This window comes from Eschrichtius robustus, chromosome 2, assembly GCF_028021215.1.
Source record: "Eschrichtius robustus isolate mEscRob2 chromosome 2, mEscRob2.pri, whole genome shotgun sequence".
In the NCBI taxonomy this organism is placed as follows: Eukaryota; Metazoa; Chordata; class Mammalia; order Artiodactyla; family Eschrichtiidae; genus Eschrichtius; species Eschrichtius robustus.
In genome coordinates this window covers 42,631,627-42,657,917 of record NC_090825.1, presented here as the reverse complement: position 1 = coordinate 42,657,917, position 26,291 = coordinate 42,631,627, and the positions used below count along the sequence as shown (strand labels likewise).

General features: G+C 38.4%; 1 protein-coding gene across 2 annotated transcripts in view; it reads left to right on the top strand.

Annotated features, from left to right (window-relative positions):
- Window positions 1–26,291, top strand: part of PLPP1 (phospholipid phosphatase 1) — a 113,577-nt gene that overhangs the window by 42,960 nt on the left and 44,326 nt on the right. Inside the window, exon 2 of one of the 2 annotated variants that reach the window (XM_068535345.1) lies at window positions 23,486–23,637. The exons of the other annotated variant lie outside the window; for it this stretch is intronic. Coding sequence (XP_068391446.1) covers window positions 23,486–23,637 — 152 coding nt within the window. The remainder of the gene's footprint in view (window positions 1–23,485; window positions 23,638–26,291) is intronic. 2 annotated transcript variants of the gene reach the window in all.

The following is a 26,291-nucleotide window of genomic DNA, read 5'->3' as shown; positions in this document are numbered from 1 at the left end:
AAGACTAGTCAAAATAAGTGGGGTAAATAAAGGCTGGGGTCATTCCTTCATTTGTTCACGTTAAGTTTTGCCATTAGATAAGTTCAGGTTAGGCTTTGGTGCCAAATGTCATGAAAGAACTAGGATTTTGAGGGCTTTGGGTTTTAGAATAAGGGATTATGGGCCTTTTAATGAAAGCTGATTTAAAATTATTTATTTCTTAGTCATGTTATGTGGTTACTTTAAACAAATATTTGAAAATCCTAAGTTTAGTTTTTGTTGAGAAGCAGGACCTATGGTTAAAAGTGTAGGCTTAGAACTGTTTATGCGAAACGAACTCATTTGTGATTGGAGCGCAGGGTTAGTGATGTAAGCCATAAAAGATGAACATGTCCAATGCAGTACAGTGATTTTTGAATATTACCTTATTCAGTAATTGTGAAGTATGAGCCTAAATATTATACTGTAAAGAACATTTTGGTGTTTCCCTGTAGCTACAAATAGCTTATATTTCATATCTGGCTTTCTGGAAAATCACTTAATATTCTACTCTAGCCAAATTATTGTGGGCTCCATCTTTAAATAAGAATTTTAAAGGGTCTCCACCATTTCTGTCAATTATCTTTAAGCTTCCATATTTAGAATGAGAATGAGATAGCATTTTAAAAATGGCAGTTTACTGCTTTATCGTGAACCTGTGTTTGTAACACGACAAGAAATGAAATTCTGTTTACTTGTAGAAAGAAAAATTTTTGTGTTTTTACACCTGTTTTTGGACTATGAACAGTCAACACCAGTTCAGAGTGTGGTTCAGAAAGGTAACCTGCTTTCAGAAGGCAGGTCCCAATTGCTGCATCTCTGGCACCAGGGTAGGTAACAGCAGTGAGGAATCTTTTTAATCAGACTTTCCAAAGGCTGTCTTGGCTTAGAGGGCTGGGTGAGTGTGAGAGGAGATTAGATTTGGGATCTTGTTAAATCTAGGGAAATATAAGCAGGGGTCACTGGCAGGACAGTAAGAGTGGGGAGGATGGTCTAGTGATTCCCTGATTTTCTCGGTAGAATATGTGGGATTGCATATGTTTTCAATCAAATACATTCTTATACTTGAGTATTAATCTTCTGATACACTTAAAGGCATCCTTTTAGAAGCTATCAAAATTTAAGAGAAAAAATGAAATTTCTGACAAATTAATTTCTCTGTAACTTGGGGGGGAGTATGCCCTTGTGTAATTTTAGCAGCAGATTTCCTGTTTCCAATGTGGAGAGTAACTGTTTTGTGGGACCCAGTAAGAAAAATCACTGGACAAGGAGATGGAAAGAGCAACTGCGAAGGCACCCATTTTGTTTACTGTAAAATTTTGTTTATTCTCTAAGAAAAGATTATAATTGGGTACTCATTGGTTTAGAATTTTTGCATATATGGTAAATGGAAGGCTGTGTTTGTTCTATCATTTGTTGAGTGTCTTTTGTGTCTGAGGTACTTCTGTGTTATAGATTCTTTCCTCATGACAACTCTCTGAGGTTGGCAGGTAGTTCTCTTTTATAGCTACTAAGAGGCCAAGTTGGGATTTTAACCCTACCAAGTCTGCATCCTCTGTTGTTCACATTCTTTTTGACAGTCCCTCATTGTTTTCAGTGTGGCGTGGGTCTATTTTGATGGAAAGTAGGTAAATCCAGTAAACTCTTTTGTTTTGGTTTTCTTTTATCAGTTAAAAAGTTGTGAATATGAGTCTAGGTGGTGAAGATTAGATTAGAGGAGAGTGGTGGGAAACTTGGGTTAGTGTGATAGCAGCCACCAAAGCATGTAGAGGAGCTTATCTGTCTAGGTTGACTTTATCACCTAGAAGAATTTCTGAATCATGACCTAGACTTGTTGAGTGAAAATCTGAATTGGAATCTTGTTTCTTAGCTCTACTCCTGAAATTCAGTATGACCTTATGCAAGTCACTTGATCTGTTCATATATATTTCTCTAACTATAAAAAGGATGCTTTTTGGTTTATCAGAAAGCCATGAGAAGAGGGTTTGTTTCATTGATGCCAACACCTAACCTATCTCAAAGTCTGTCCTTGTTCTTAAGAAGAGAGTTCACTGATTTAACTCCCAGTATAGTAAACCACTTTGGTATTATACTTTGGAGAAAGGCACTGCCAATTATCCATCATTTATGCAGGAGTGTAATGCTTTGCTTGTATTTCTTTCCCTGATCTTTTCTCATTGTCTATCTTTACTACTCATTTTGGGCTTAAATATGCTTTTCTCTGGACCTTAAAGCAACTCTAGAAGAATGCATGGTCGTTTATTGTACTTGATATACTTCAGTAGCTTCCTTGGGAATTTTTTAAGAATAAACTGCTTTTCCCCCTCCAATTTAATAAGAAATTTTCAGTTTCCTTAACTTTTCTACCTCAGAGATCCTGTCCTTTGTCTGCCTCAGCCATTTACCTCCCATGTCATATCCTAGTTGATGCCATTTCTAATAACGTAAACCCCTCCATAACCTGAATTTTAAGCATTCTACTCTATAATCACCACCTTTATGCAAATAGTTCCTGTCAATCACCAGCAATTTCCAAGTTGTTAAATCCAGTGCTCTTCAATCTTACTTGAATCTCTCAGCACCGTAATAAAACATTTAGAAATGTTTTATTTTGAAAAAATTGTAGACTCATAGAAGTTGAAAAAATAGTTCAGAGTTCCCATGTACCCGTCACACAGCTCCCCCCGAAGATGACATCTTACGTAACTATGGTTAAATCATCAGTACTGTTAACCAGAATACAGACCGTATTCAGATATCACCAGTTTTTACATGCACTCTTTTTGTGTATGTGTATAATTCTGTGAAATTTATCACTTGTATAGATTCGTGTAACCATTACCACAGTCAGGGTTCAGAATTGTTTATCACCTCATAAAAACTCCCTCCTACCATCTCTCTGTGTCACATCCTCTCCCAATCCCTAACCCTTGGCAACCACTAACCTACTCTCTACTATACCTACTATAATTCTATCAAGTATGTTATATATATGGATTCATACAGTATTTATCCTTTTTAAATTGGCTTTTTTTCCCCTTGAAGTTACACCCTTGAGACCTATCAAAGTTGTTGAGTACATCAATGGTGTGTTGGTGTTTTTCTTCTCTATCGAGTAGTATTCTGATACATGGATGTATCACAGCTTACTTATCTGGTTGTCTATTAAGGAACATGTTGGTTATTTCCAGTTTTTGACTGTTACAAATAAGACTCTATGAACATGTGTCTACAGGTTTTTGGGTGAATACAAGTTTTAATTTTTCTAGGGTAGATAGCCAGTAATAGGATTTCTAGGTCTTTTGGTAAATGTATGTTTAAATTTATAAGAAGCTGCCAAACTGTTTTCCAGAGTGGTTGAACCATTTTGCATTCTCACCAGCAGTGTATAATGTTCTGCATCTTCACCAGCACTAGTATTGTCAGTATTTTTTATTTTTACCATCTGTAAGTGTGTAGTAATATCTCATTAGGGTTTTCATTTGCTTTTCTCTAATGGCTACTGATGTTGAACACCTTTTCATGTGCTTGCTTGCTATCCATGCATACATACCTCTTTGGTGAAGTGTATGTTCAAGTCTTTTGCTCATTTTCGGATTAGATTTTTTGAAACTGTGTAGTTTAGGGAGATCTTCATATATTCTGGTATAGAAAGTCTTTTGTTGAATATGAGATTTGCAAGTATATTTTTTACCAGTATGTAGCCTATCTTTTCATTTTCTTGAAAGTATCTTTTGAGAGCACAAGTTTTTGGGTTTTTTTTTAATTTTTATTTTTTTATTTATTTATGGCTATGTTGGGTCTTCGTTTCTGTGCGAGGGCTTTCTCTAGTTGCGGCAAGTGGGGGCCACTCTTCATCGCGGTGCACGGGCCTCTCACTATCGCAGCCTCTCTTGTTGCGGAGCACAGGCTCCAGACGCGCAGGCTCAGTAATTGTGGCTCACGGGCCTAGTTGCTCCGCGACATGTGGGATCTTCCCAGACCAGGGCTCGAACCCGTGTCCCCTGCATTGGCAGGCAGATTCTCAACCACTGCGCCACCAGGGAAGCCCAGGTTTTTGGTTTTGATGAATCAAGTTTATGAATATACATTTTTTTCTTTTATAGACTCTGCTTTTGGTGTTATGTCTAAGAATTCTTCACCTAACCCTATTACGAAGACTTTTTTCTATGTTTTCTTCGAAAAGTTTTACAATTTTCTGTGTTCTGCTTATCTCTGTGATCATTTTGTGTTGAGTTATGTATAAAGGGTGAGGTTTAGGTCAAGGTTCATCTTTTTTTTTAGTGTGTGTGTATAGGTGACCAGTTGTTCCAACATCATTTGCTAAAATGACTCTCCTTTCTCCATTGAGTTGCTTTTGTTCCTTTGTAAAAAAAAAAAAAAAAAAAAATTAGTTGGCTGTCCTCTTGTGGGTCTATTTCTGGACTCTGTTCTTGCTTCATTGATATCCTATATGTCTTTCCTTCCTCTTATACCACACTGTCTTGATTACTGTAGTTATATATTGGTGGTAAGAAAAGATATACTGAGTAGCTTAAAATCAAATGGGAAAAAATAAAATACAGTACATTTTTCTAAAACAAAATTCAGGAAGTATTACTCCTCCAAGTTTATTATTCTTTTTCAAATTTGCTTTAGCTGTCTAGTTCCCTTGCTTTTCCACATAAATTTTAGAATCAATCTATCTATGAAAAAATCTGGCTGGAATTTTGATAAGAATTGCATTAAAAGTTGTAGATCAATTTGGGCAGAATTGACATCTTTGTTAAATATTCCAATCCATGAAGATGATATGTCTTTTCATTTATTTAGGTCTTTGATTTTTTTCATCACTGTTTTGTAGTTTTCAGCGTACAGATCCTATATTTTATTAGGTTTATACCTAAGTATTTCAGTTTTCTGAACTATTATAAATGGTATTGTGTTTTTAATTTTGGTTTCCAGTTGTTCATTGCTACTATATAGAAGTATGATTGATTTTTGTGGGTTGACCTTATATCCTGTGATCTTGCTACACACACTTATTAGTTCTAGGCGTTTTGGGATAGATTTCTTGGGGTTTTCTGTACTCTCCTGGTTTTAATTTTACTTTAGTGGCTGCTTTTTCTTATTCTACTTTGCGACTTCCTTCTCTTCTTCCTGACCTTTTAATTTTGCAGTTCTCTGGGTATCAGTCCTTGGGTCCTCTTTTCTCCTCTATACTCATTCCTTGGTGATCTCATCCAGTTTCATGGCTCTAATACCACCTCTATGTTAAATTTATATCTTCAGCCTGGACCTTTCTCCCAGTGAACCTTACATACAACTGCGTCCCTGACATCTCTACTAATAGGCAACTCAAACTTGATGCATCCAAGTATGAACTCTTGGATTTATTCCTTGCTCCCCCTATTCAGTCTCTAGTCTTCCTCATCTCAGTTAATCCAACTTTAAACTTTTGGTCTCCCAAATGGAAAATCTTAGGATCATTATTGACTCCTCATTTCTCACACTCATATCCAGTCCATCCATCAGTAAATACCATTGATGCTACTTTCAAAATAAATCCAGAATTTGACCACGGTAGGACCCGTGCCATTACCTGCAGTCCCTTCCCAACTCAAGCCTGTGCCTTGTACAGAGCAGTAGGAACTCAGTTAATTGTTAAATAATTGAATTGAATAATTGCTTCTTTATTAGAGAAATCTCTGAGCTCTTTCTCTAGTTGAATTATAATGTCCCTTAATGTTGACAGAAATAACAATTATTTTTTCATCTTCCTTAAGTTTCCTGCATTCTTAAGACTGTGATTAGGGACTGTGATTATGGATTATTAAGACTGTGATTACGGATGCCACTCTCTCCTGGGCACCTGATATGTTTTATATACATATAATGGCATACTATTCTGCAATAAAAAGGAACACAATACCAATCTATGCTACACCATGGATGAAACTTAAAAATTTTTCCTGGAGACATTTGTGTAGTTTTCACTGGAAGAGTTCCTCCCTTAACGTGTAAAAAAGTTTATAACCATAGTTTCTCAGTTTTGCTGGACACTCCATCACCAATCTTTCTAAAACAGTTGTTAGCATTTATATTATGGTTTCAAGATCCTGATTATTTGTGTAAGAGGAAGTTGAAGAAGATGTTGTGCGAACTTGATCTTATGTTGTCTTTTCCTGTCTCTGGTAAAAGGATGGAGAAGTGTTCTTGTGTGTTTAGTTTGTGGAACCAATGAGTTATATATCACTTATTCTCTTTTGAACCATTATAAATATTCACTCGTAGAAGGTGGAAGGCTATATTTATTTGTGGGTGAGTATGAGTTTACTATGCGTAGAATCTGATTCTTAAATGGGCTAATACGACTAGCCACGTGGGCATATTAAAAAGCAGAATGTGGGAATGTAAAGTGGTGCAGCTATTTTGGAAGAGCAGTTTGGCAGTTTCTTAAAAAGTTAAACGTAAACTTACCCCATGACCCAGACATTCCACTCCTAGGAGTCTACTCATTTAAAATGAAAATAATGTCCACACAAAGACTTGTACATGAATGTTTATAGTGATATTAGTCATAATAGACAAAAACTGGAAACAACCCAAGTATCCATTAACTGGTGACTGGATAAACCAAATGTAACATATACATACAATATGATACTATTTAGCAATAAAAAGGAACAAAATGCATGCTACAAACATGGATGAACCTCAAAAATATTATGTTAAGTGATATAAGCCACTTACAAAATACCACATATTGTATGGCTCCATTTTTATGAAATGTTCAGAAAAGGCAAATCTGTGTAGATACAGAAAACATGCAAGTGGTTGCCTGGGGTTGGTGGTGGGAACAAAGGTTGAATGCAGATGGGCTCATGGGAATTTTTTGGGTAAGGAAAATGTTCTAAAACTGGATTGTGGTGATGGTTGCACAACTCTCTACATTTACCAAAGTCATTGAATTATGTATTTAGAGTGGATAAAGTTTTTGGTTTGTAAATTATACCTCAATGAAGTTGTTTTAAAGAAGGAAATGGAAATGAATTTTGTAAACTGAAGTATTAAGAGAAACATTGTATGACAAATGCAGTCATTTGACAAATGATGAAAAGGGATTGTTTTAGAAATGTAATCTTTCAGGTAAAAGGAAAAGGGTACTTGATTTGAATAGATGAAAGAGTAAATGGAACCCTTCACTTTTGCCCTAAAATCTACAGTGAATGTCAAAGATAGCATCAGATATCTTTAAAATTTTGCATTTCTGTAACATTTGTATACTGTGGCTGGTAGAATAAATTGGTGGTGTAAAAAAACTTTTCTGGAACAGTTTGTCAAGGACCTTAACATTTATATCCTTTGCTATAATTCCACATAAAAAATATATTCTAAGGAAATAATTAGAAATGCAAACAAGGATTGGTATTTAGAAATGTTCATTATAGCATTATAGAGGGTAATCAAACGATAAAAACCTATATGGTCTCAAAGTAGGGGGAATGGTTATAATTGTTTTAGTTATGGCTCTGTTGGTTGCAAGGAGCAGAATCCCTTTCTAACTAGCTTAAGTGAAATTGGGTTTTGTTGAAAGGATACAAGGTACTTTAACAACCCCCCAAACAGCAAGATCAGTGCAGCCCTTTGGTAGCGGGGAACCAAAGCTGCTTTCACCTTTTCTCACTTTCGGGTCAGACTAGTCACTTCAGTTTTCTTTGCAGACCTGTTTTATCCTCAGCCTCTTCTCCAGCCAGTCTTCTAGTGCATTGATCAGTCCTGTTTGCCAGCTCTGACTGAGTCAGTCTTTGTTCTAGTTCCAAAATTTCCAGAGCAGGACTCTAGACTAGCTCATCTTTTCCAACCCTAAGTGGGTCAGTGAACAACTGGTGATTTGGTCTTCCTCTCCATCCGTCTTTGGGGGGTCTACATTCAGGTTTAGTTATTTAGTGAAAATGAAATGGCATTGGGTAATGACTTTGATGTAATACATCTCATGAGTTTATATGAGAGACTGCAAATATTAGTATTAATTTAAAACATTTCTAGGGCCTTCCACAGAAGGCCCAGTCTCTTTCTTCACTTAAATTCTCAGAAGGATAGTGTGCATTCGTGGTAGATTCATGCTTATTTTCTTATCATTTCTTACTAAAACCTCTGTGGTCTGGTTTCCACTCCTTGTTCCTTATTGAAACCACTTTTGCTAAGTTTGGCGATTGAAAACCCATTGGACACTGTGGACCAATCACCACCTCCTGAAATGCTGTCTTTGGACTTGGTCTCAATGATGCCGCTTTCTCCTGACCTTCCCTCAGCCCAGCAAGTCTGCTGCCTCAGTGGATCCTCTTGCTGTGCTCATCCCTTTAATATTGCTATTGCCCCATGCCTCGCCTTTCACCTCTTTTCACTTACACAGTTTCTTTTACCGCTGTGACTTCAGGGATGCTTTATATCCCCAAATCCTGTCTCTATACCAGACCCCTTCTGCTGAGATTCTGACTCTGATAACCAACACCTTTTTGAATATCACCACTTAGAGCCTCACCAGTTCGTGTTATTTTGACACTTCATAGCTCTTTGTATCTCTGTTTATTCTCTGCTGTAATTATGTACTGTGCCTTATTCAACTTTGTATTCTTAGTATCATTTCACAGAATTCCTTGCACAATGGATTCACTCAATATTTGCCCATTGAATATTCCTGTTTTTAAAAATGGACTAATTATACTTGTTCGTGATTTTGTTTCCCACAAATTTTTTTTCTAAATCTGAGTAATTTCTTTTGTGGTCCAAGGGAAGAAAACAACTTACTGTTAATGGGTATGCTTAAGAACATTTTTCAATATATTTGGGTCTATTAATACAAATTTTTCTTGAGAATAAGGATAGAAAGCCTACTGAGTTTTGGACACTAATCATATGTGGATTTAATTTCTGTACTACATACCTTTTCTTACTCCAAAAGAAAGAAATGCTAATTGAAAAATTCAACCAATTCGGAAATATGCATTGTAGACACTGCAAGTTTCCATTATTATATATAGAGTTCTTACAAGTAAAATGAATTCTAGAAGTGGAGGTTCTTTGTAAATACAAAATAAATTTGCTCATTGAGTTAGAGTTGAAGGCTGAGCGTTTAGTTATTGCATAGGGCTGGCGACAATTATAGATCTGAGTATTCACCTCCACGGTGTGTACTGTTAAGTGCAAAAGGTTTGTGCTGCAACTGTGGTATTTGTATTAAAGGCTTGGGCATTTCACCCCTTCCTCTGTATGCAGACAATTTGGTGAATCAGAGGATAGTCTGAATTCAGATATGAGAGGTAGTATAAGGGTCAGTTAGCAAAGTCAGCTCTAGTTTAATTTTTTTTTTTAATGTTGCATTACTAGAAGTATAGCTTTGGGAAACTTGTGAGCATCTTAAAGACTTAAAAAAAAAAACCAACAACCATTTGCCTTTTTAATTTGCATCTTCACTAGATAAATGGTACACGAAGCAAGAATAAATTAAATTCTAATTACTCCATTTGCTAATAGAGAGCCTTAAGGGAAAAAGCCCTCTAATTCATAGTGAAAATGAAGTGTAAGGATTTTCTCTGACTTTCATTTACTTCCCTTTCTCTTCTCCTTCCCACCTAGTGTAATAAAATGAGCTAAGGCAATACTTTTTAACATGAACCTGCAGGCTAAGAGTTATTAGATTTATTTATCTTTTTTTATTTTATTGGTAAGAGATATCTTTCCTATAGCACCGTTTTTCATTCTCTGAAATTCACAGGTTCTAGCCACATTATAAACCTATTCTTTAATAACTATTTTGTTGGCTAGATATTTATTTATTGTTGTTTGAGGTGAAAATGTTTGTGCTCAAATGTTTTATTTTTTATCTTTTTTAAATAAATTTATTTTATTTTTGGCTGCGTTGGGTCTTCGTTGCTGCGCGCGGGCTTTCTCTAGTTGTGGCGAGCAGGGGCTACTCTTTGTCGTGGCGCGCGGACTTCTCATTGCGGTGATTTCTCGTTGCGGACAAGAAATGGGCTCTAGGTGCACGGGCTTCAGTAGCTGTGGCACGTGGGCTCAGTAGTTGTTGCTTGCGGGCTCTAGAGCGCAGGCGCAGTAGTTGTGGCACACGGGATTAGTTGCTCCGCGACATGTGGGATCTTCCCGGACCAGGGCTCGAGCCCATGTTCCCTGCATTGGCAGGTGGATTCTTAACCACTGAGCCATCAGGGAAGCCCTGTGCTCGAATGTTTTAAAATATTACTGGAAACTTGACATTCATCTCCTTGTATCTAGATACTAACATTGTAGCTGACTAACTTATTCATTCCTCTTGAAAGATTAAGAATGCTACTCTTTGTTTTTTTCATTTATTTTATTTTTTAATGATTACCACAATAGGTTTAGTGAACGTCCATCATCTCATACAGGCACAACATTAAAGAAATAGAAAAAAAAATTTTTCCCTTGTGATGAGAACTTTTAGGATGAACTCTGTTATACAGCAGTGTTAATTATCTTTATCATGTTGCACATCGCTAGTACTTATTTATCTTTTTTTATTAAACATCTTTATTGGAGTATACTTGCTTTACAATGTTGTGTTAGTTTCTGCTGTATAACAAAGTGAATCACCTATATGCATACATATATCCCCATATCCCCTCCCTCCCACCTTCCCTATCCCACCCCTCTAGGTGGTCACAAAGCACAGAGCTGATCTCCCTGTTCAATGCAGCTGCTTCCCACTAGCTAGCTATTCTATTTATTTATTTATTTATTTATTTATTTATTTATTTATTTTTTAACATCTTTATTGTAGTATAATTGCTTTACACTGGTGTGTTAGTTTCTGCTGTATAACAAAGTGAATCAGCTATAGGTATACATATATCCCCATATCCCCTCCCTCTTGCGTCTCCCTCCCACCCTCGCTAGCCCACCCCTCTAGGTGGTCACATTTATTTATCTTATAAATGGAAGTTTGTGCTTTTTGACTACCTTCATCTAATTCCCCTTCCCCCAACCAATGCCTCTGATAGCTACAAATCTGATCTCTTTCTCGGTGAGTTTGTTTGTTTTTGAAGTATAATTGACCTATAACATTATGTTAGTTTCTGGTATACAACATAGTGATTTGATATTTCTGTACATTTCAAAATGATCACCATGATAAATCTAGTTGTCATCCATTACCGTACAAAGATAGAACATAATTATTAACTATATTCCCCACACTGTACATTTCATACCTGTGACTCATATATTTTGTAACTGAAAGTTTGTACCTCTTAATCTCCTTCACCTGTTTCTCTCCTTGCCCCAACCCCTTCGCTTCTGTCAGCCACCTGTTTGTTCTCTGTATCTATGACTTTGGTTATGTTTGTTCACTTGTTTTGATTTTTAGGTTCCACACATGAGATCATATGTCTTTCTCTGTTTGACTTATTTCACTTAGCATAATTCCCTCTAGGTCCATCCATGTTGTCGCTTATGGCAAGATTTCATTCTTTTTTATGGCTGAGTAATATTCCATTGTATATATACAGCACATCTCTTTTATCCATTCATCTTTTGATGGGCACTTAGATTGCTTCCGTACCTTGGCTATCGTAAATGATGCTGCAGTGAACATGGGGTGCATATATCCTTTCTAATTAACGTTCTTGTTTTCTTCAGATAAATACCCAGGGGTGGAATTGCTGGGTCATATGGTAGTTCTATTTTTAGCTTTTTGAGGAACTTCCATATGGTTTTCCATAGTGGCTGTACCAATTTACATTCCTACCAACAGTGCATGAGGGTTCTCCTTTTTCCACATCCTTACCAACACTTATTTGTTTTCTTTTGGATAATAGCCATTATGACATGTGTGAGGTGACATCTTATTGTGGTTTTGATTTGCATTTCCCGGATGATTAGTGATGTTGACTATCTTTTCATGCGTCTGTTGGCCATCTGTACGTCTTTGGAAAAATGTCTATTCAGATCCTCTGCCCATTTAAAAATCAGGTTGTTTTTTTGATGTTGAATTGTATATTTTGTATATTAACCCCTTATCAGATATATCATTTGCAAATATCTTCTTCCATTCAGTAGTTGGCCTTTTTGTTTTGTTGATAGTTACCTTTGTTGTGCAAAAGCTTTTCAGTTTGATGTAGTCCCATTTGTTTATTTTTGCTTTTGTCTCCCTTGCTTGAGGAGACATATCTTCAAAAAAATATTGCTAAGACTGATGTCAAAGAAGTTACTGCCTGTGTTTTTTTCTAGAAGTTTTATGGTTTCAGGTCTGACACTTAAGTCTTTAATCCATTTTGATTATTTTTGTTCACAGTGGGAGAGAGCAGTCCAGTTTGATTCTTCTCAATGTAGCTATCCAGTTTTCCCAACACCATGTATTGAACAGGCTGTCTTTTCATTTTTAGTCTGTGTGTGTCTTTAGATCTAAAGTGTGTCTCTTATAGGCAGCATATATATAGTTCTTCTTTTTGTATGCATTCAGCAGTCTGTCTTTTGATTGGAGTATTTATATTTAAAGTAATTATTGATATGTGTGTACTTATTGCCATTCTGTTAATTGTTTAGGGGTTGTTTTTGTAGTTCTTTTCTGTTTCTTCTTTTGCTCTCTTTCCTTGTGATTTGATGACTATCTGTAATGTTATATTTGGACTCTTTTCTCTTTTTTGTCTGTGTATCTATTATAGATTTTTGGTTTCTGGTTACCATGTGGCCATATATATATATATATGATTATTTTAGGTTGCTGATCTGTTAAGTTTAAATGCTTTTTAACCACCCTTCATTTTTACTTCTCCCTCCCCCAACCCCCGTTTACTGTTTGTGATGTCATATTTTACATCCTTTTGTTTTGTATATTGCTTTGCTTATTTTGGATATAGATGACTTTACTACTTTTGTCTTTTAACCTTCCTACTAGCTTTATACGTGGTTGATCTACTACCTTTATTATATATTTGCCTTTACCAATGAAATTTTTCCTTTCATAGTTTTCATATTTATAATTATGGTTTTTTCTTTTCCACTCAGAGAAGTCCCTTTAACATTTCTTGTAAAGCTGGTTTCCTGGTGTTGAACTCTTCTGTTGTTTTTTTTTTTAACATCTTTCTTGGAATATAATTGCTTTACAATGTTGTGTTAGTTTCTGCAGTATAACAAAGTGAATCAGCTATACGTATACATATATCACCATATCCCCTCCCTCTTGCGTCTCCCTCTCACCCTCCCTATCCTACCCCTCTAGGTGGTCACAAAGCATGGAGCTGATCTCCCTGTGCTATCCCACTAGCTGCTTCCCACTAGCTATCTGTTTGACATTTGGTAGTGTATATATGTCAGTGCTACTCTCTCACTTCGTCCCAGTGTACCCTTCCCCCTCCCCTGGTCCTCAGGTCCATTCTCTACGTCTGCATCTTTATTCCTGTCCAGCCGCTAGGTTCTTCAGAACCATTTTTTTTTTTTGTAGATTCCATATATATTTTTTAGCATACGGTATTTGTTTTTCTTTTTCTGACTTACTTCACTCTGTATGACAGTCTCTAGGTCCATCTACCTTACTACAAATAACTCAATTTCATTTCTTTTTATGGCTGAGTAATACGCCATAGTATATATGTGTGACATTTTCTTTATCCATTCATCTGTAAATGAACACTTAGGTTGCTTCCATGTCCTGGGTATTCTAAATAGTGCTGCAGTGACCATTGTGGTTCATGACTCTTTTTGAATTATGCTTTTCTCAGGATATTTGCCCAGTAGTGGGATTGCTGGGTCATATGGTGGTTCTATTTTAGTTGTTTTTTTTTTTTAAATGTTTTCTGGTCTTTCTCCCTGTCTCACTCTTTTTTTTTTTTTAATTTATTTGTTTATTCATTTATTTATTCATTTTTGGCTGTGTTGGGTCTTTGTTTCTGTGCGAGGGCTTTCTCTAGTTGTGGCCGGCGGGGGCCACTCTTCATCGCGGTGCGTGGGCCTCACTATCGTGGCCTCTCTTGTTGTGGAGCACAGGCTCCAGACGCACAGGCTCAGTAGTTGTGGCTCACGGGCCTAGTTGCTCCGTGGCATGTGGGATCTTCCCAGACCAGGGCTCGAACCCGTGTCCCCTGCATTGGCAGGCAGATTCTCAACCACTGCGCCATCAGGGAAGCCCTATTTTTAGTTTTTTAAGGAACCTCCCTACTGTTCTCCATAGTGGCTGTATCAATTTACATTCCCACCAACAGTGCAAGAGGGTTCCCTTTTTTCCACACCCTCTCCAGCATTTATTGTTTGTAGATTTTTGATGATGGCCGTTCTGACTGGTGTGAGGTGATACCTCATTGTAGTTTTGACTTGCATTTCTCTAATGATTAGTGATGTTGAGCATCCTTTCATGTGTTTGTTGGCAATCTGTATATTTAGGTCTTCTGCCCATTGTTGGATTGGGTTGTTTGTATTTTTGATATTGAGCTGCATGAGCTGCTTGTAAATTTTGGTGATTAATCCTTTGTCAGTTGCTTCATTTGCAAATATTTTCTCCCATTCTGAAGGTTGTCTTTTCATCTTGTTTATGGTTTCCTTTGCTGTGCAAAAGTTTCTAAGTTTCATTAGGTCCCATTTGTTTATTTTTGTTTTTATTTCCATTTCTCTAGGAGGTGGGTCAAAAAGGATCTTGCTGTGATTTATGTCATAGAGTGTTCTGCCTATGTTTTCCTCTAAGAGTTTGATAGTGTCTGGCCTTACATTTAGGTCTTTAATCCATTTTGAGTTTATTTCTGTGTATGGTCTTAGGGAGTGTTCTAATTTCATTCTTTTACATGTAGCTGTCCAGTTTTCCCATCACCACTTATTGAAGAGGCTGTCTTTTCTCCATTGTATATTCTTGCCTCCTTGATCAAAGATAAGGTGGCCATATGTGCGTGGGTTTATCTCTGGGCTTTCTATCTTGTTCCATTGATCTGTATTTCTGTTTTGTGTCAGTACCATACTGTCTTGATTACTGTAGCTTTGTGGTATAGTCTGAAGTCAGGGAGCCTGATTCCTCCAGCTCTGTTTTTCTTCCTCAAGACTGCTTTGGCTATTCAGGGTCTTTTGTGTTTCCATACAAATTGTGAAATTTTTTGTTCTAGTTCTGTGAAAAATGCCATTGGTAGTTGTTTTTTTTCTTTTTTAATTTATTTTTATTTATTTATTTATTTGGCTCTGTTGGGTCTTCGCTTCTGTGCGAGGGCTTTCTCTAGTTGCAGCAAGTGGGGGCTACTCTTCATTGTGGTGCACAGGCGTCTCACTATCGTGGCCTCTCTTGTTGTGGAGCACAGGCTCCAGACGCGCAGGCTCAGTAGTTGTGGCTCATGGGCCTAGTTGCTCCGCGGCATGTGGGATCTTCCCAGACCAGGGCTCAAACCCGTGTCCTCTGCATTAGCAGGCAGATTCTCAACCACTGCGCCACCAGGGAAGCCCCATTGGTAGTTTGATAGGGATTGCATTGAATCTGTAGATTGCTTTGGGTAGTATAGTCATTTTCACAAAGTTGATTCTTCCAATCCAAGAACATAGTATCTCTCTCCATCTGTTTGTATCATCTTTAATTTCTTTCATCAGTGTCTTACAGTTTTCTGCATATAGGTCTTTTGTCTCCTTAGGTAGGTTTATTCCTAGGTATTTTATTCTTTTTGTTGCTGTGGTAAATGGGAGTGTTTCCTTAATTTCTCTTTCAGATTTTTCATCCTTAGTGAATAGGAATGCAAGAGGTTTCTGTGCATTAATTTTGTATCCTGCTGCTGTACCAAATTCACTGATGAGCTCTAGTAGTTTTCTGGTAGCATCTTTTGGATTCTCTATGTATAATATCGTGTCATCTGCAAACAGTGACAGTTTTACTTCTTCTTTTCCAATTTGGATTCCTTGTATTTCCTTCTCTTCTCTGATTGCTGTGGCTAAAACTTCCAAAACTATGTTGAATGATAGTGGTGAGAGTGGGCAACCTTGTCTTGTTCCTGATCTTAGTGGAAATGGTTTCAGTTTTTCACCACTGAGAATGATGTTGGCTGTGGGTTTGTCATACATGACCTTTATTATGTTGAGGTAAGTTCTCTCTATGCATACCTTCCAGAGAGTTTTTATCATAAATGGGTTTTGAATTTTGTCAGAAGCTTCTTCAGCATCTATTGAGATTATCGTATGGTTTTTATCCTTCAATTTGTTAATATGGTTTATCACATTGATTGGTTTGCATATATTAAAGAATCCTTGCATTCCTGGGGTAAACCCCACTTGATCATGGTGTATGATCCTTTTAATGTGCTGTTGGATTCTGTTTGCTAGTATTTTGTTGAGGATTTTTGCATCTATGTTCATCAGTGATATTGGCCTGTAGTTTTCTTTTTTTGTGACATCTTTGTCTGGTTTTGGTATCAGGGTGATGGTGGCCTTGTGGAATGAGTTTGGGAGTGTTCCGCTCTCTGCTATATTTTGGAAGAGTCTGGGAAGGATAGGTGTTAGCTCTTCTCTAAATGTTTGATAGAATTCTCCTGTGAATCCGTCTGGTCCTGGACTTTTGTTTGTTGGAAGATTTTTAATCACAGTTTCAATTTCATTACTTGTGATTGGTTTGTTTATATTTTCTATTTTTTCCTGGTTCAGTCTGGGAAGGTTGTGCTTTTCTAAGAATGTGTCCATTTCTTCCAGGTTGTCCATTTTATTGGCATAGAGTTGCTTGTAGTAATCTCTCATGATCCTTTGTATTTCTGCAGTGTCAGTTGTTACTTCTTTTTCATTTCTAATTCTGTTGATTTGAGTTTTCTCCCTCTTTTTCTTGATGAGTCTGGCTAAAGGTTTATCAATTTTGTTTATCTTCTCAAAGAACCAGCTTTTAGTTTTATTGATCTTTGCTCTTGTTTTCTTTGTTTCTATTTCATTTCTTTCTGATCTGATTTTTATGATTTTTTTGCTTCTGCTAACTTTGGATTTCTTTTGTTCTTCTTTCTCTAATCACTTTGGGTGTAAGATTAGGTTGTTTATTTAAGATATTTCTTGTTTCTTGAGGTAGGAGTGTATTGCCATAAACTTCCCTCTTAGAACTGCTTTTGCTGCTTCCCATAGGCTTTGGATTGTTGTGTTTTCCTTGTCATTTGTTTCTAGGTATTTTTTGATTTCTTCTTTGATTTCTTCAGTGATCTTTTCGTTAATTAATAGTGTATTGTTTAACCTCCATGTGTTTGTATTTTTTACAGTTTTTGTTCCTGTAATTAATATCTAGGTCAATAGCACTGTGGTCGGAAAAGATACTTGATAACGATTTCAATTTTCTTAAATTTACCAAGGCTTGATTTGTGACCCAAGATATGATCTATCCTGGAGAATGTCCCATGAGCACTTGAGAAGAAAGTGTATTCTGTTGTTTTTGGATGGAATGTCTTATAAATATCAATTAAGTCCATCTTGTTTAATGTATCATTTAAAGCTTGTATTTCCTTATTTATTTTCATTTTGGATGATCTGTCCATTGGTGAAAGTGGGGTGTTAAAAGTCCCCTACTATGATTGTGTTACTGTCGATTTCCTCTTTTATGACTGTTAGCATTTGCCTTATGTATTGAGGTTCTCCTATGTTGGGTGCATAAGTATTTACAATTGTTATTTCTTCTTGGATTGATCCTTTGATCATTATATAGTGTCCTTCTTTGTCTCTTGTAATAGTCTTTATTTTAAAGTCTCTTTTGTCTGATATGAGAATTGCTACTCCAGCTTTCTTTTGATTTCCATTTGCATGGAATATCTTTTTCCATCCCCTCACTTTCAGTCTGTATGTGTCCCTAGGCCTGAAGTGGGTCTCTTGTAGACAGCATATATATGGGTCTTATTTTTGTGTCCATTCAGCCAGTCTCTGTCTTTTGGTTGGAGCATTTAATCCATTTACATTCAAGGTAATTATCAATATGTATGTTCCTATTACCATTTTCTTAATTGTTTTGGGTTTATTATTGTAGGTCTTTTCCTTCTCTTATGTTTCCTGCCTAGAGAAGTTCCTTTAGCATTTGTTGTAGAGCTGGTTTGGTGGTGCTGAGTTCTCTTAGCTTTTGCTTGTCTGTAAAGGTTTTATTTTCTCCATCAAATCTGAATGAGATCCTTGCTGGGTAGAGTAATCTTGATTGTAGGTGTTTCCCTTTCATCACTTTAAATATGTCCTGCCACTCCCTACTGGTTTGCAGAGTTTCTACTGAAAGATCTGCTGTTAAACTTATGGGGAGTCCCTTGTGTGTTATTTGTTGCCTTTCCCTTGCTGCTTTTAATACTATTTCTTTAATTTTTGATAGTTTGATTAATATGTGTCTTGGCGTGTTTCTCCTTGGATTTATTCTGTATGGTACTTTCTGCACTTCCTGGACCTGATTATTTCCTTTCTCATATTAGGGACGTTTTCAACTATAATCTCTTCAAATATTTTCTCAGTCCCTTTGTTTTTCTCTTCTTCTGGGACCCCTATGTTTCGAGTGTTGGTGTGTTTAATGTTGTTCCAGAGGTGTCTGTGACTGTCCTCAATTCTTTTCATTCTTTTTTCTTTATTCTGCTCTGCGGTAGTTATTTCCGCTATTTTGTGTTCCAGGTTACTTATCCATTCTTCTGCCTCAGTTATTCTGCTATTGATTCCTTGTAGAGAATTTTTAATTTCATTTATTGTGTTGTTCATTACTGTTTGTTTGCTCTTTGGTTCTTCTAGGTCCTTGTTAAACGTTTCTTGTATTTTCTCCATTCTATTTCCAAGATTTTGGATCATCTTTACTATCATTATTCTGAATTCTTTTTCAGGTAGACTGCCTGTTTCCTCTTCATTTGTTTGTTTTGGTGAGTTTTTACTTTGCTCCTTCATCTGCTGCATATTTCTCTGTCTTCTTATTTTGCTTAACTTACTGTGTTTGGGGTCTCCTTTTTGTAGGCTGCAGGTTCGCAGTTCCCGTTGTTTTTGGTGTCTGCCCCCAGTGGGTAAGGCTGGTTCAGTGGGTTGTGTAGGCTTCCTGGTGGAGGGGACTGGTGCCTGTGTTCTGGTGGATGAGGCTCGATCTTGTCTTTCTGGTGGGCAGGACCGTGTCCGGTGGCGTGTTTTGGGGTGTCTGTGAACGTAGTATGATTTTAGGCAGCCTCTCTGCTAATGGGTGGGGTTGTGTTCCTGTCTTGCTAGTTGTTTGGCATGGGGTGTGCAGCACTGGACCTTGCTGGTCGTTGTGTGGAGCTTGTTCTTAGTGTTGATATGGAGATCTCTGGGAGAGCTCTCGCTGATTGATAGTACATGGGGCCGGGAGGTCTCTGGGTGGTCCAGTGTCCTGATCTCAGCTCTCCCACCTCAGAGGCTCAGGCCTCATACCCAGCCGGAGCACCAAGACACTGTCAGCCACACGGCCTGGTCCATAGTTGCACATAAAATGTGCTCCATTGTGAAGACTTTCAAAGCCAGAAACCGGAGGACAAAACTGTACTGCACAGCCAACTTTGTAACTATCTGCCCAAACAACCCTACTGCGTGGAGCCTTTCAGCTGCTCCCAAACGTTGATACCTTTTTCCAACTGCCAAGCCCTGGGGCAGCCAGTGCTGCTTTGGGGAATTTTTTTTTTTTTTTTAATATCTTTATTGGAGTATAATTGCTTTTCAATGTTGTGTTAATTTCTGGCTTTGGGCCATTTTGAAGGGAAGGTCATCAGGACAGGTGATCTTGGCAACTTCTAGGGGTTTACCCGAAAATTCCCCGATCAGGCTGGCTAGCCATGAGTAGCAAGGATCCTGGCTGGCTGTGCCAAAATTTGTTATGTAGTCCAAGCTTGTACTGGTGTTGAACTCTTAGCTTTTGCTTGTCTTTAAAACTTTGATCTCTCTTTCACATCTGAGTGAAAGCCTTGCCAGATAGAGTATTCTTGGTTGTAGGTTTTTACTTTTCATCTCTTTAAATACATTGTGTCACTCCCTTCTGGCCTGCAGAGTTTCTGCTGAGAAGTTTAGCTGATAGCTTTATGGGGGTTCCCTTGTAGGTAACTTGTTGCTTTTACCGTGCTGCTTTCAATGTTGTTTCTTTATTTTTAATTTTTGCCGTTTTAATTATAATGTTCTTGGTGGGCTGCTTTTTAGGTTGATCCTGTTTGAGACTCTCTGTGCTTCCTGGACCTGGATGTTTTCCCAGAAGTCTCTTAAACTCTCCTCATTTGTTTTTATTCTTTTCTTTTTCCTTCTTCTGTTCAGTTTCAGTGATTTACACAATTCTGCCTTCCAGTTCCTTTGTATCATATAATGTTCTGTTGATTCCTTCTAGAGTATTTTTTATTTCAGTTATTGCATTCTTCAGTGCTGTTTGGTTCTTCTTTATATTTTCTAACTGTTCATCCATTCTTCTCACAAGTTCTTCAAGCATCTTTATGATCATTATCTTAAACTTTTTCAGGTAGGTTGCTTATCTCCACTTCACTTAGTTCTTCTTCTGGGGTTTTATCTTGTTTCTTTACTTGGAATGTTTTTCTCTGTTTCCTCAATTTGCGTAATTCACTGTTTTTATTTCTGTGTATTTGGTAGGTTGGTTACATTTCCTGATCTTGGAGAAGTGGCTTTATGTAGGAGATGTCCTATGTGGCCCAGCAGTGTGCTCCTCTCTGGTCACCAGAGCTTTGTGTTCTATGGGTGCCCTCTATAGGGGCTGCATGGGTCCTTCTTTTGTGGCTGGCTGACAATTGTGGGTGTACTGGTTTGCGTCGGTGGCCCTCGGTCCCGTTGGCTGCCAGGCCCTGACTTGTGTGGAGGCTGCCAACTGCTGGTGGATGGGGTTGGGTGGTGGGTGGGGCTGGGTCATGGCTTGGCTGGCTGCATGGCCACCCACCACCCAACCTGGTAATGGCCTGCAGGTGGTTGGCTGGATTCTGACATGGCTGGCCGAGGGGCCCAAGGTGTCCTGCAGCTGGTGTTGGCCTGCTGTTGGGCGGGGCCAGGGCCCTGGGTGTCCGGGGTGGTGCCAGACTAGTAGTGGGTAGGCCGGGTCTTTACGCAACTTGCTGTGGGGGGGCTGTGGTGGTCCTGGGGCTTGGGTTGGCTTGCTGGTGGGCAGTGTCGGGGCCCAGGAGGACCTGGGGCTAGTGCCGGCCCACTGATGGGCAGAACCAGGTCCTGGGGTCTTTGGCTGTGGGGCCTGAAAGTTCTGGAGCTGGTGTTGGCCCCCTGTGGGCAGTGCCTGGGCCCAGAGTTTGTGGCTGCAGGGCCTTGGGGGTTCTGGGGGTGGTGTCTGCCACAGGTGGGTGGGGCTGGGGCCCCTCAGATCCTCGGGGCTGGTGCCAGACCCCTAGTGTGTGAGGCCGGGACTGGGGCTAGTGCTGGCCCACTGGTGGGTGGGGCTGGGTCAGATGACTAGCTGTGTGTGTGTGTATGTGAGTGGTTCCTGGGGGTCCCAGTGCTGGTGGTGGCCCACTTGTAGGTGGCGCCGGGTCCTGGGTCCTGTGGTGGGTGATGTCATGTGCTGGGATGGCTGGGGGCTCAGGGGGTTCTACAGCAGTCAACCTGTTGGTGGGTAGGTCTGTGTTCCTGCCCACCTAGCTGCCTGGCTTGGGGCATCCCAGGGCTGGTGCTGTCTGGTGGGCAGGCCTGGTCTGCCACTGACTGGCTAGAGGGAGGATTCTAAAGTGGCACTTAGCAGCACCAGTGTCCTGGTGGTGGGATGAGCTTTCCAAAATGGCTGCTGCCAGCGTCGTTGTTCCCAGAGTGAGTTTCAGTTGCCTTCTGCCTCCTGGGAGTCTCTCCAAGGTCAGCAAGTGGGTCCTACCCAAGCTCCATTCAAATAACTGCTTCTGCCCTGGGTCTTGAAACATAGGAGATTTTGTGTGTGCTCTCTTAAGAATGGAGTCTTTATTTTCCACAGCCCTCTGGCTGTCCCAGAAGTAAGCCCTACTGGCTTTCAGAGCCAAACAGTCTGGAGGTTCATCTTACTTGTGTACACCCCCGGGTTGAGGAGCCTGATGTGGAGCTAGGACCTTTTGCTCCTTGGGGAGAACCTCTGCAGTTGTAATTATTCTCCCATTTGTGGGTTGCCTACGCTGGGAATATGGATGATGACGATACTGCATCTTCACCTTTTCTACTTGTCTTGTTGTGGTTTCTTCTTTATAGCTTTAGCTGTAGAAGATCTTTTCTGCTAATCTTCAGGTCACTCTTATGGATAGTTGCTCTGTAAATAGTCATGATTTTGCTGTGCCTGTTGAAGGAGGTGAGCTCAGGGTCTTCCTTCTCTGCCATCTTGGCCACTGCTTGCATCGTAAAGACTTCTAATGGTTTAACAGCTTGGCAAATTGGTTAACACAAAAAAATAAACTTTGGTTCATGTATTCAGAGTCTAAATGAAAAACAGGAAGATAAATAAGAAGAACCAGTAATGGGCTTCTCCTTTTCATTTGGCCCTTGTGGATTGAACACATTTGATACTTGTAGTCTATGCATCAGGCAGAGTGGCAGAAGCTTGGTTGTCATTGAGCCTTTAGGGCTTAGCAGAGTTGATGGGAAACTGTAAATGGTCATCAAGACTTGGAGCTTCATGGAAAGAACACCTGAATATACAGTGAGTATGTTAGCTTAGTGGTTATGGTATTACTGCTGGGAGAATGGGTCACTTAGGGAGAGAATCATCCATACCTGGAAAAGTCTTGAAGCAGAACTCATGTTGAGGGTTTCTGCTAAACTCTATCTCTTAGAAAGCAGTCCTGGTCAGTATTAATCAGGATGCCGGGTGCAGTGATGAAGTAAAGGAGGACTGAATTCTTAAAGTTCTGATTTAGACAAAAGTTTAGACATTTTGAGATGAGGAGATGAGTGTGAGACATGATCTTTAGGGAAAACGTTGATGATGAAAAAAAGAGAGCTCCTTTAGGTGCTTTTGTGCTTGACTCCGTTGTCCATCTTTTCTTAAGAAGCTTGGTTTAAGTTTAGACTCCTTTCCATAGCAGCTCTAAACTTGCTGTAGACAGTACAGAAATGAGTGGATAAACTTTATTTAGATACTCTGATAGCTTAGCCAGTGACAGTGACCTGTCCAAATATGGTAGTAATATCAAGATAAAATGGGGAATGTCAAAATGCTGTTTTTAACCTTTTGGAAGTAAAGCTCCTGACAAAATGGTTTGAAAATAGTGTTGAAAACCCTATGATTAAATGACAACAAGAGCATGAGAAGAGATTTTTTTCCCCCCTAAAATCAGTTTAGTGTATTTGGGCAGAAACAAAGGGAAGAAGTTGCTCTTGGTTAAATTGGTTGATAGAGGATTTGGAGGCATTGTTTCCTGTAGAAAAAAGATCTGTACCCTGAACTATAATTTTTCTAACTTCTGTTGCATGCGTTGCTGCATTTCCTTTTTCCATGTGCTCTTATTATTTTCGTGGCAAATGTGTTTTTAAACATGGTCTCTGGGATAATTTTTGCCATTAATTAGTTTTGATATTCCTTTTTAATGATATTTTCATTTATTCCTTTTGCTAGCTGGATTGCCTTTTGCAATTCTTACTTCAAGGCATACCCCTTTCCAACGAGGATTATTCTGTAATGATGAGTCCATCAAGTACCCTTACAAAGAAGACACCATACCTTATCCGTTATTAGGTGGAATAATCATTCCATTCAGTATTATCGTTGTAAGTTAAATCCACTTTTCCAAGTTTATCACTTTTGGGCAATTGGCTTAGTTTTGTGTTAACCTGTTAATGATTGAATGTATAACCCTCTAAAACAATGTGTTTTTTTAACCTTTAATGTTATTTGATCAAAATAATCTCAGCTATTTTAAGTGGGGCCAAAAGAGCAACAATGTATAATCAGAAGAACCTTACTGAACATGTGTAGGTTTTATGCTAACCTTTCTAAGTCACTGTGATTTTTTTTAGAGCTCCAATTTGCTGTTGTTTCAGTAATGCAATAGATGACTATTATATCAATGTATTTCTAGCATACTTTTTACCTAGGATATTATTTTATAATCTATTGAGACTGTGCATATGAACTGACTTTCTAGTTACTGAGTTCTAGAAAAGCCTTAACAGGTGTTAAGACTTCATTTAACCCATGTTTAGTTTAAAGAATTTTTAGGTAACGGCAGAAATAGGAGAGAGGAGCCCGAATTCTATATATAATTAGAAGTGAACATGACAAAGAATTTTTACTGGTACTAAAACACTGTAGTAATTATTGTTTTACAGGATTTCAGGTGGGAATGCTTAGAGAATGTGCTCTGGGGAGAAGATATCAAGTGATTAGACTACATGATTTTTATAATCACTTGACTTGGATTCTATGACTTTAATTAGTTTTATGCTCCATAACTTGTAACTTTAGAAATAAGATTTATGTTACAAGCAGGAAATATGGTCTCATCCAGGAGACAGGCCAAAAAGATAATAGCATAGGCTTGTCTGTTCTGGAGTTTATTAAAAAACAAAACAAATCTTCTTGATTTAGAAATTTAATGTCTTATTGCAGAATGATCACAGCTCCTTGTTAGCACTAAAAGTTAATCAACTCATAATTTGTGGTGTATAATTAATAAAAGAAAACCTCTGCTATACAAATGTTTGTTTCGCAAGACTCTGAGCTCCTTGAAGGTAGAGGTGGTGCCTTGTTCATCTTGGTATCCTCACTGTTGCCATGGACCCTGGCATGTCCTACGTGCTGGAATGAAACTTGAGAGATTTTGCCGTAATGTTGGTGACTCTCCTACAGTATAGTGAAGTTTTAAGAAATCAGTGGTTTGTTTAATCTAGACAGATCTTTACACTGAGTTTTTACTATTAAAAGAAAGAAAGCCAAGCCTATGATCCTTCCATTAAAGAGGGAGTATGAGCATCAGGGTCTTTTTTTAAAGTATATGTTTCTGGGACTTCCCTAGTGACGCAGTGGTTAAGAATCCACCTGCCAGTGCAGGCGACACGGGTTCGAGCCCTGGTCCAGGAAGATCCCACATGCCGCGGAGCAGCTAAGCCCGTGCGCCACAACTACTGAGCCTGCGCTCTAGAGCCCGCGAGCCACAGCTACTGAGCCCGAGTGCCATAACTACTGAAGTCCGCATGCCTAGAGCCCGTGCTCTGCAACAAGAGAAGCCACTGCAGTGAGAAGGCCACGCACCACAACAAAGAGTAGCCCCCGCTCGCCACAACTAGAGAAAGCTGGCGCACAGCAACAAAGACCCGATTGCAGCCTAAGTAAATAAATAAATAAATAAATAAATAAATAAATAAATAAATAAATAAAATTAAAAAAAAATAAAGTATGTGTTTCTGAGAGAATAGCTCTTTAAATATAAAAATTTTAGTAGGACTCTTCTGCAAATAGTAACTGATTTCAGACAGGATTCAAGTACTCAAACACTGCTACAAATGTACTTGTCTTTCAATTCTACTTTTCTTTGTGTCTCAGTAAGAAGGATGCTGCATAAGCAAAACTACAGAAATCTGCTACAGACCAGAGGCCTGCAACAGGACAGGGTGCTGTGTAGCCTGCACAGCTGGTGCAGAACCTGACAGGCACTCAGTTAGCAAAAACTTGTTATTTGTATTTTATTAACTTGGAAGTTTTGGTTATTTCACCATCACCTGTGAGAAAGTTATCTTTATAAAACAGCAAGTAAGTTGAGTGTAGTTTTCTTAAAAAAGAGCAGACTGTTTAAAGGTGCTGTAAAAGTACTTTTTTCATATCAACTGTATCAACAAAGACAAACACTGCTTAGGGCAGTGGTTTTATGTACTAATTTAACATAATTTCAGTTTATTCATTAACTCAGCTTCTTTCAGGCAGCACTTGGTTAGACTTGTATATGTTTAATTTAATTTCTAGAAAGTAAATTATTTCTTTAAAAAAAAAATCAGAACTGTGATTGGGACTTCATACCAGGCCTTTGATTTGACTTGCAAATGATCCACACATATATGAGTGAGTGAGGGAGCCAGGTAGAGAATCAGAATTAATATAGTTTCTCAGAAGCCAAGGGAGAATTTCAATAAGGACAAAATGGTCAGTGATGTCTTATACTACTGAGAAGTTAAGATTTGGTTTGATAAAAATCTGTTTGATCTGATGAGACCATTTTGACTTTTTTGGAGAGATATTCAGTAGAATAAAGGGAATGGAGGTATTTAGAGATATTTAGGAAGGAGTGGAAGTACGCCATTGATTTTAGACTGTTCTTTGGGAAGGTGGGTCCTGAGTGGAAGACACATAACTGTAGTGACAGTGTAGAGATGTGTAAAATTATCTTGGTTGGTGGAGATATAAAGAAGATGGTGAGAAAATACTCTGG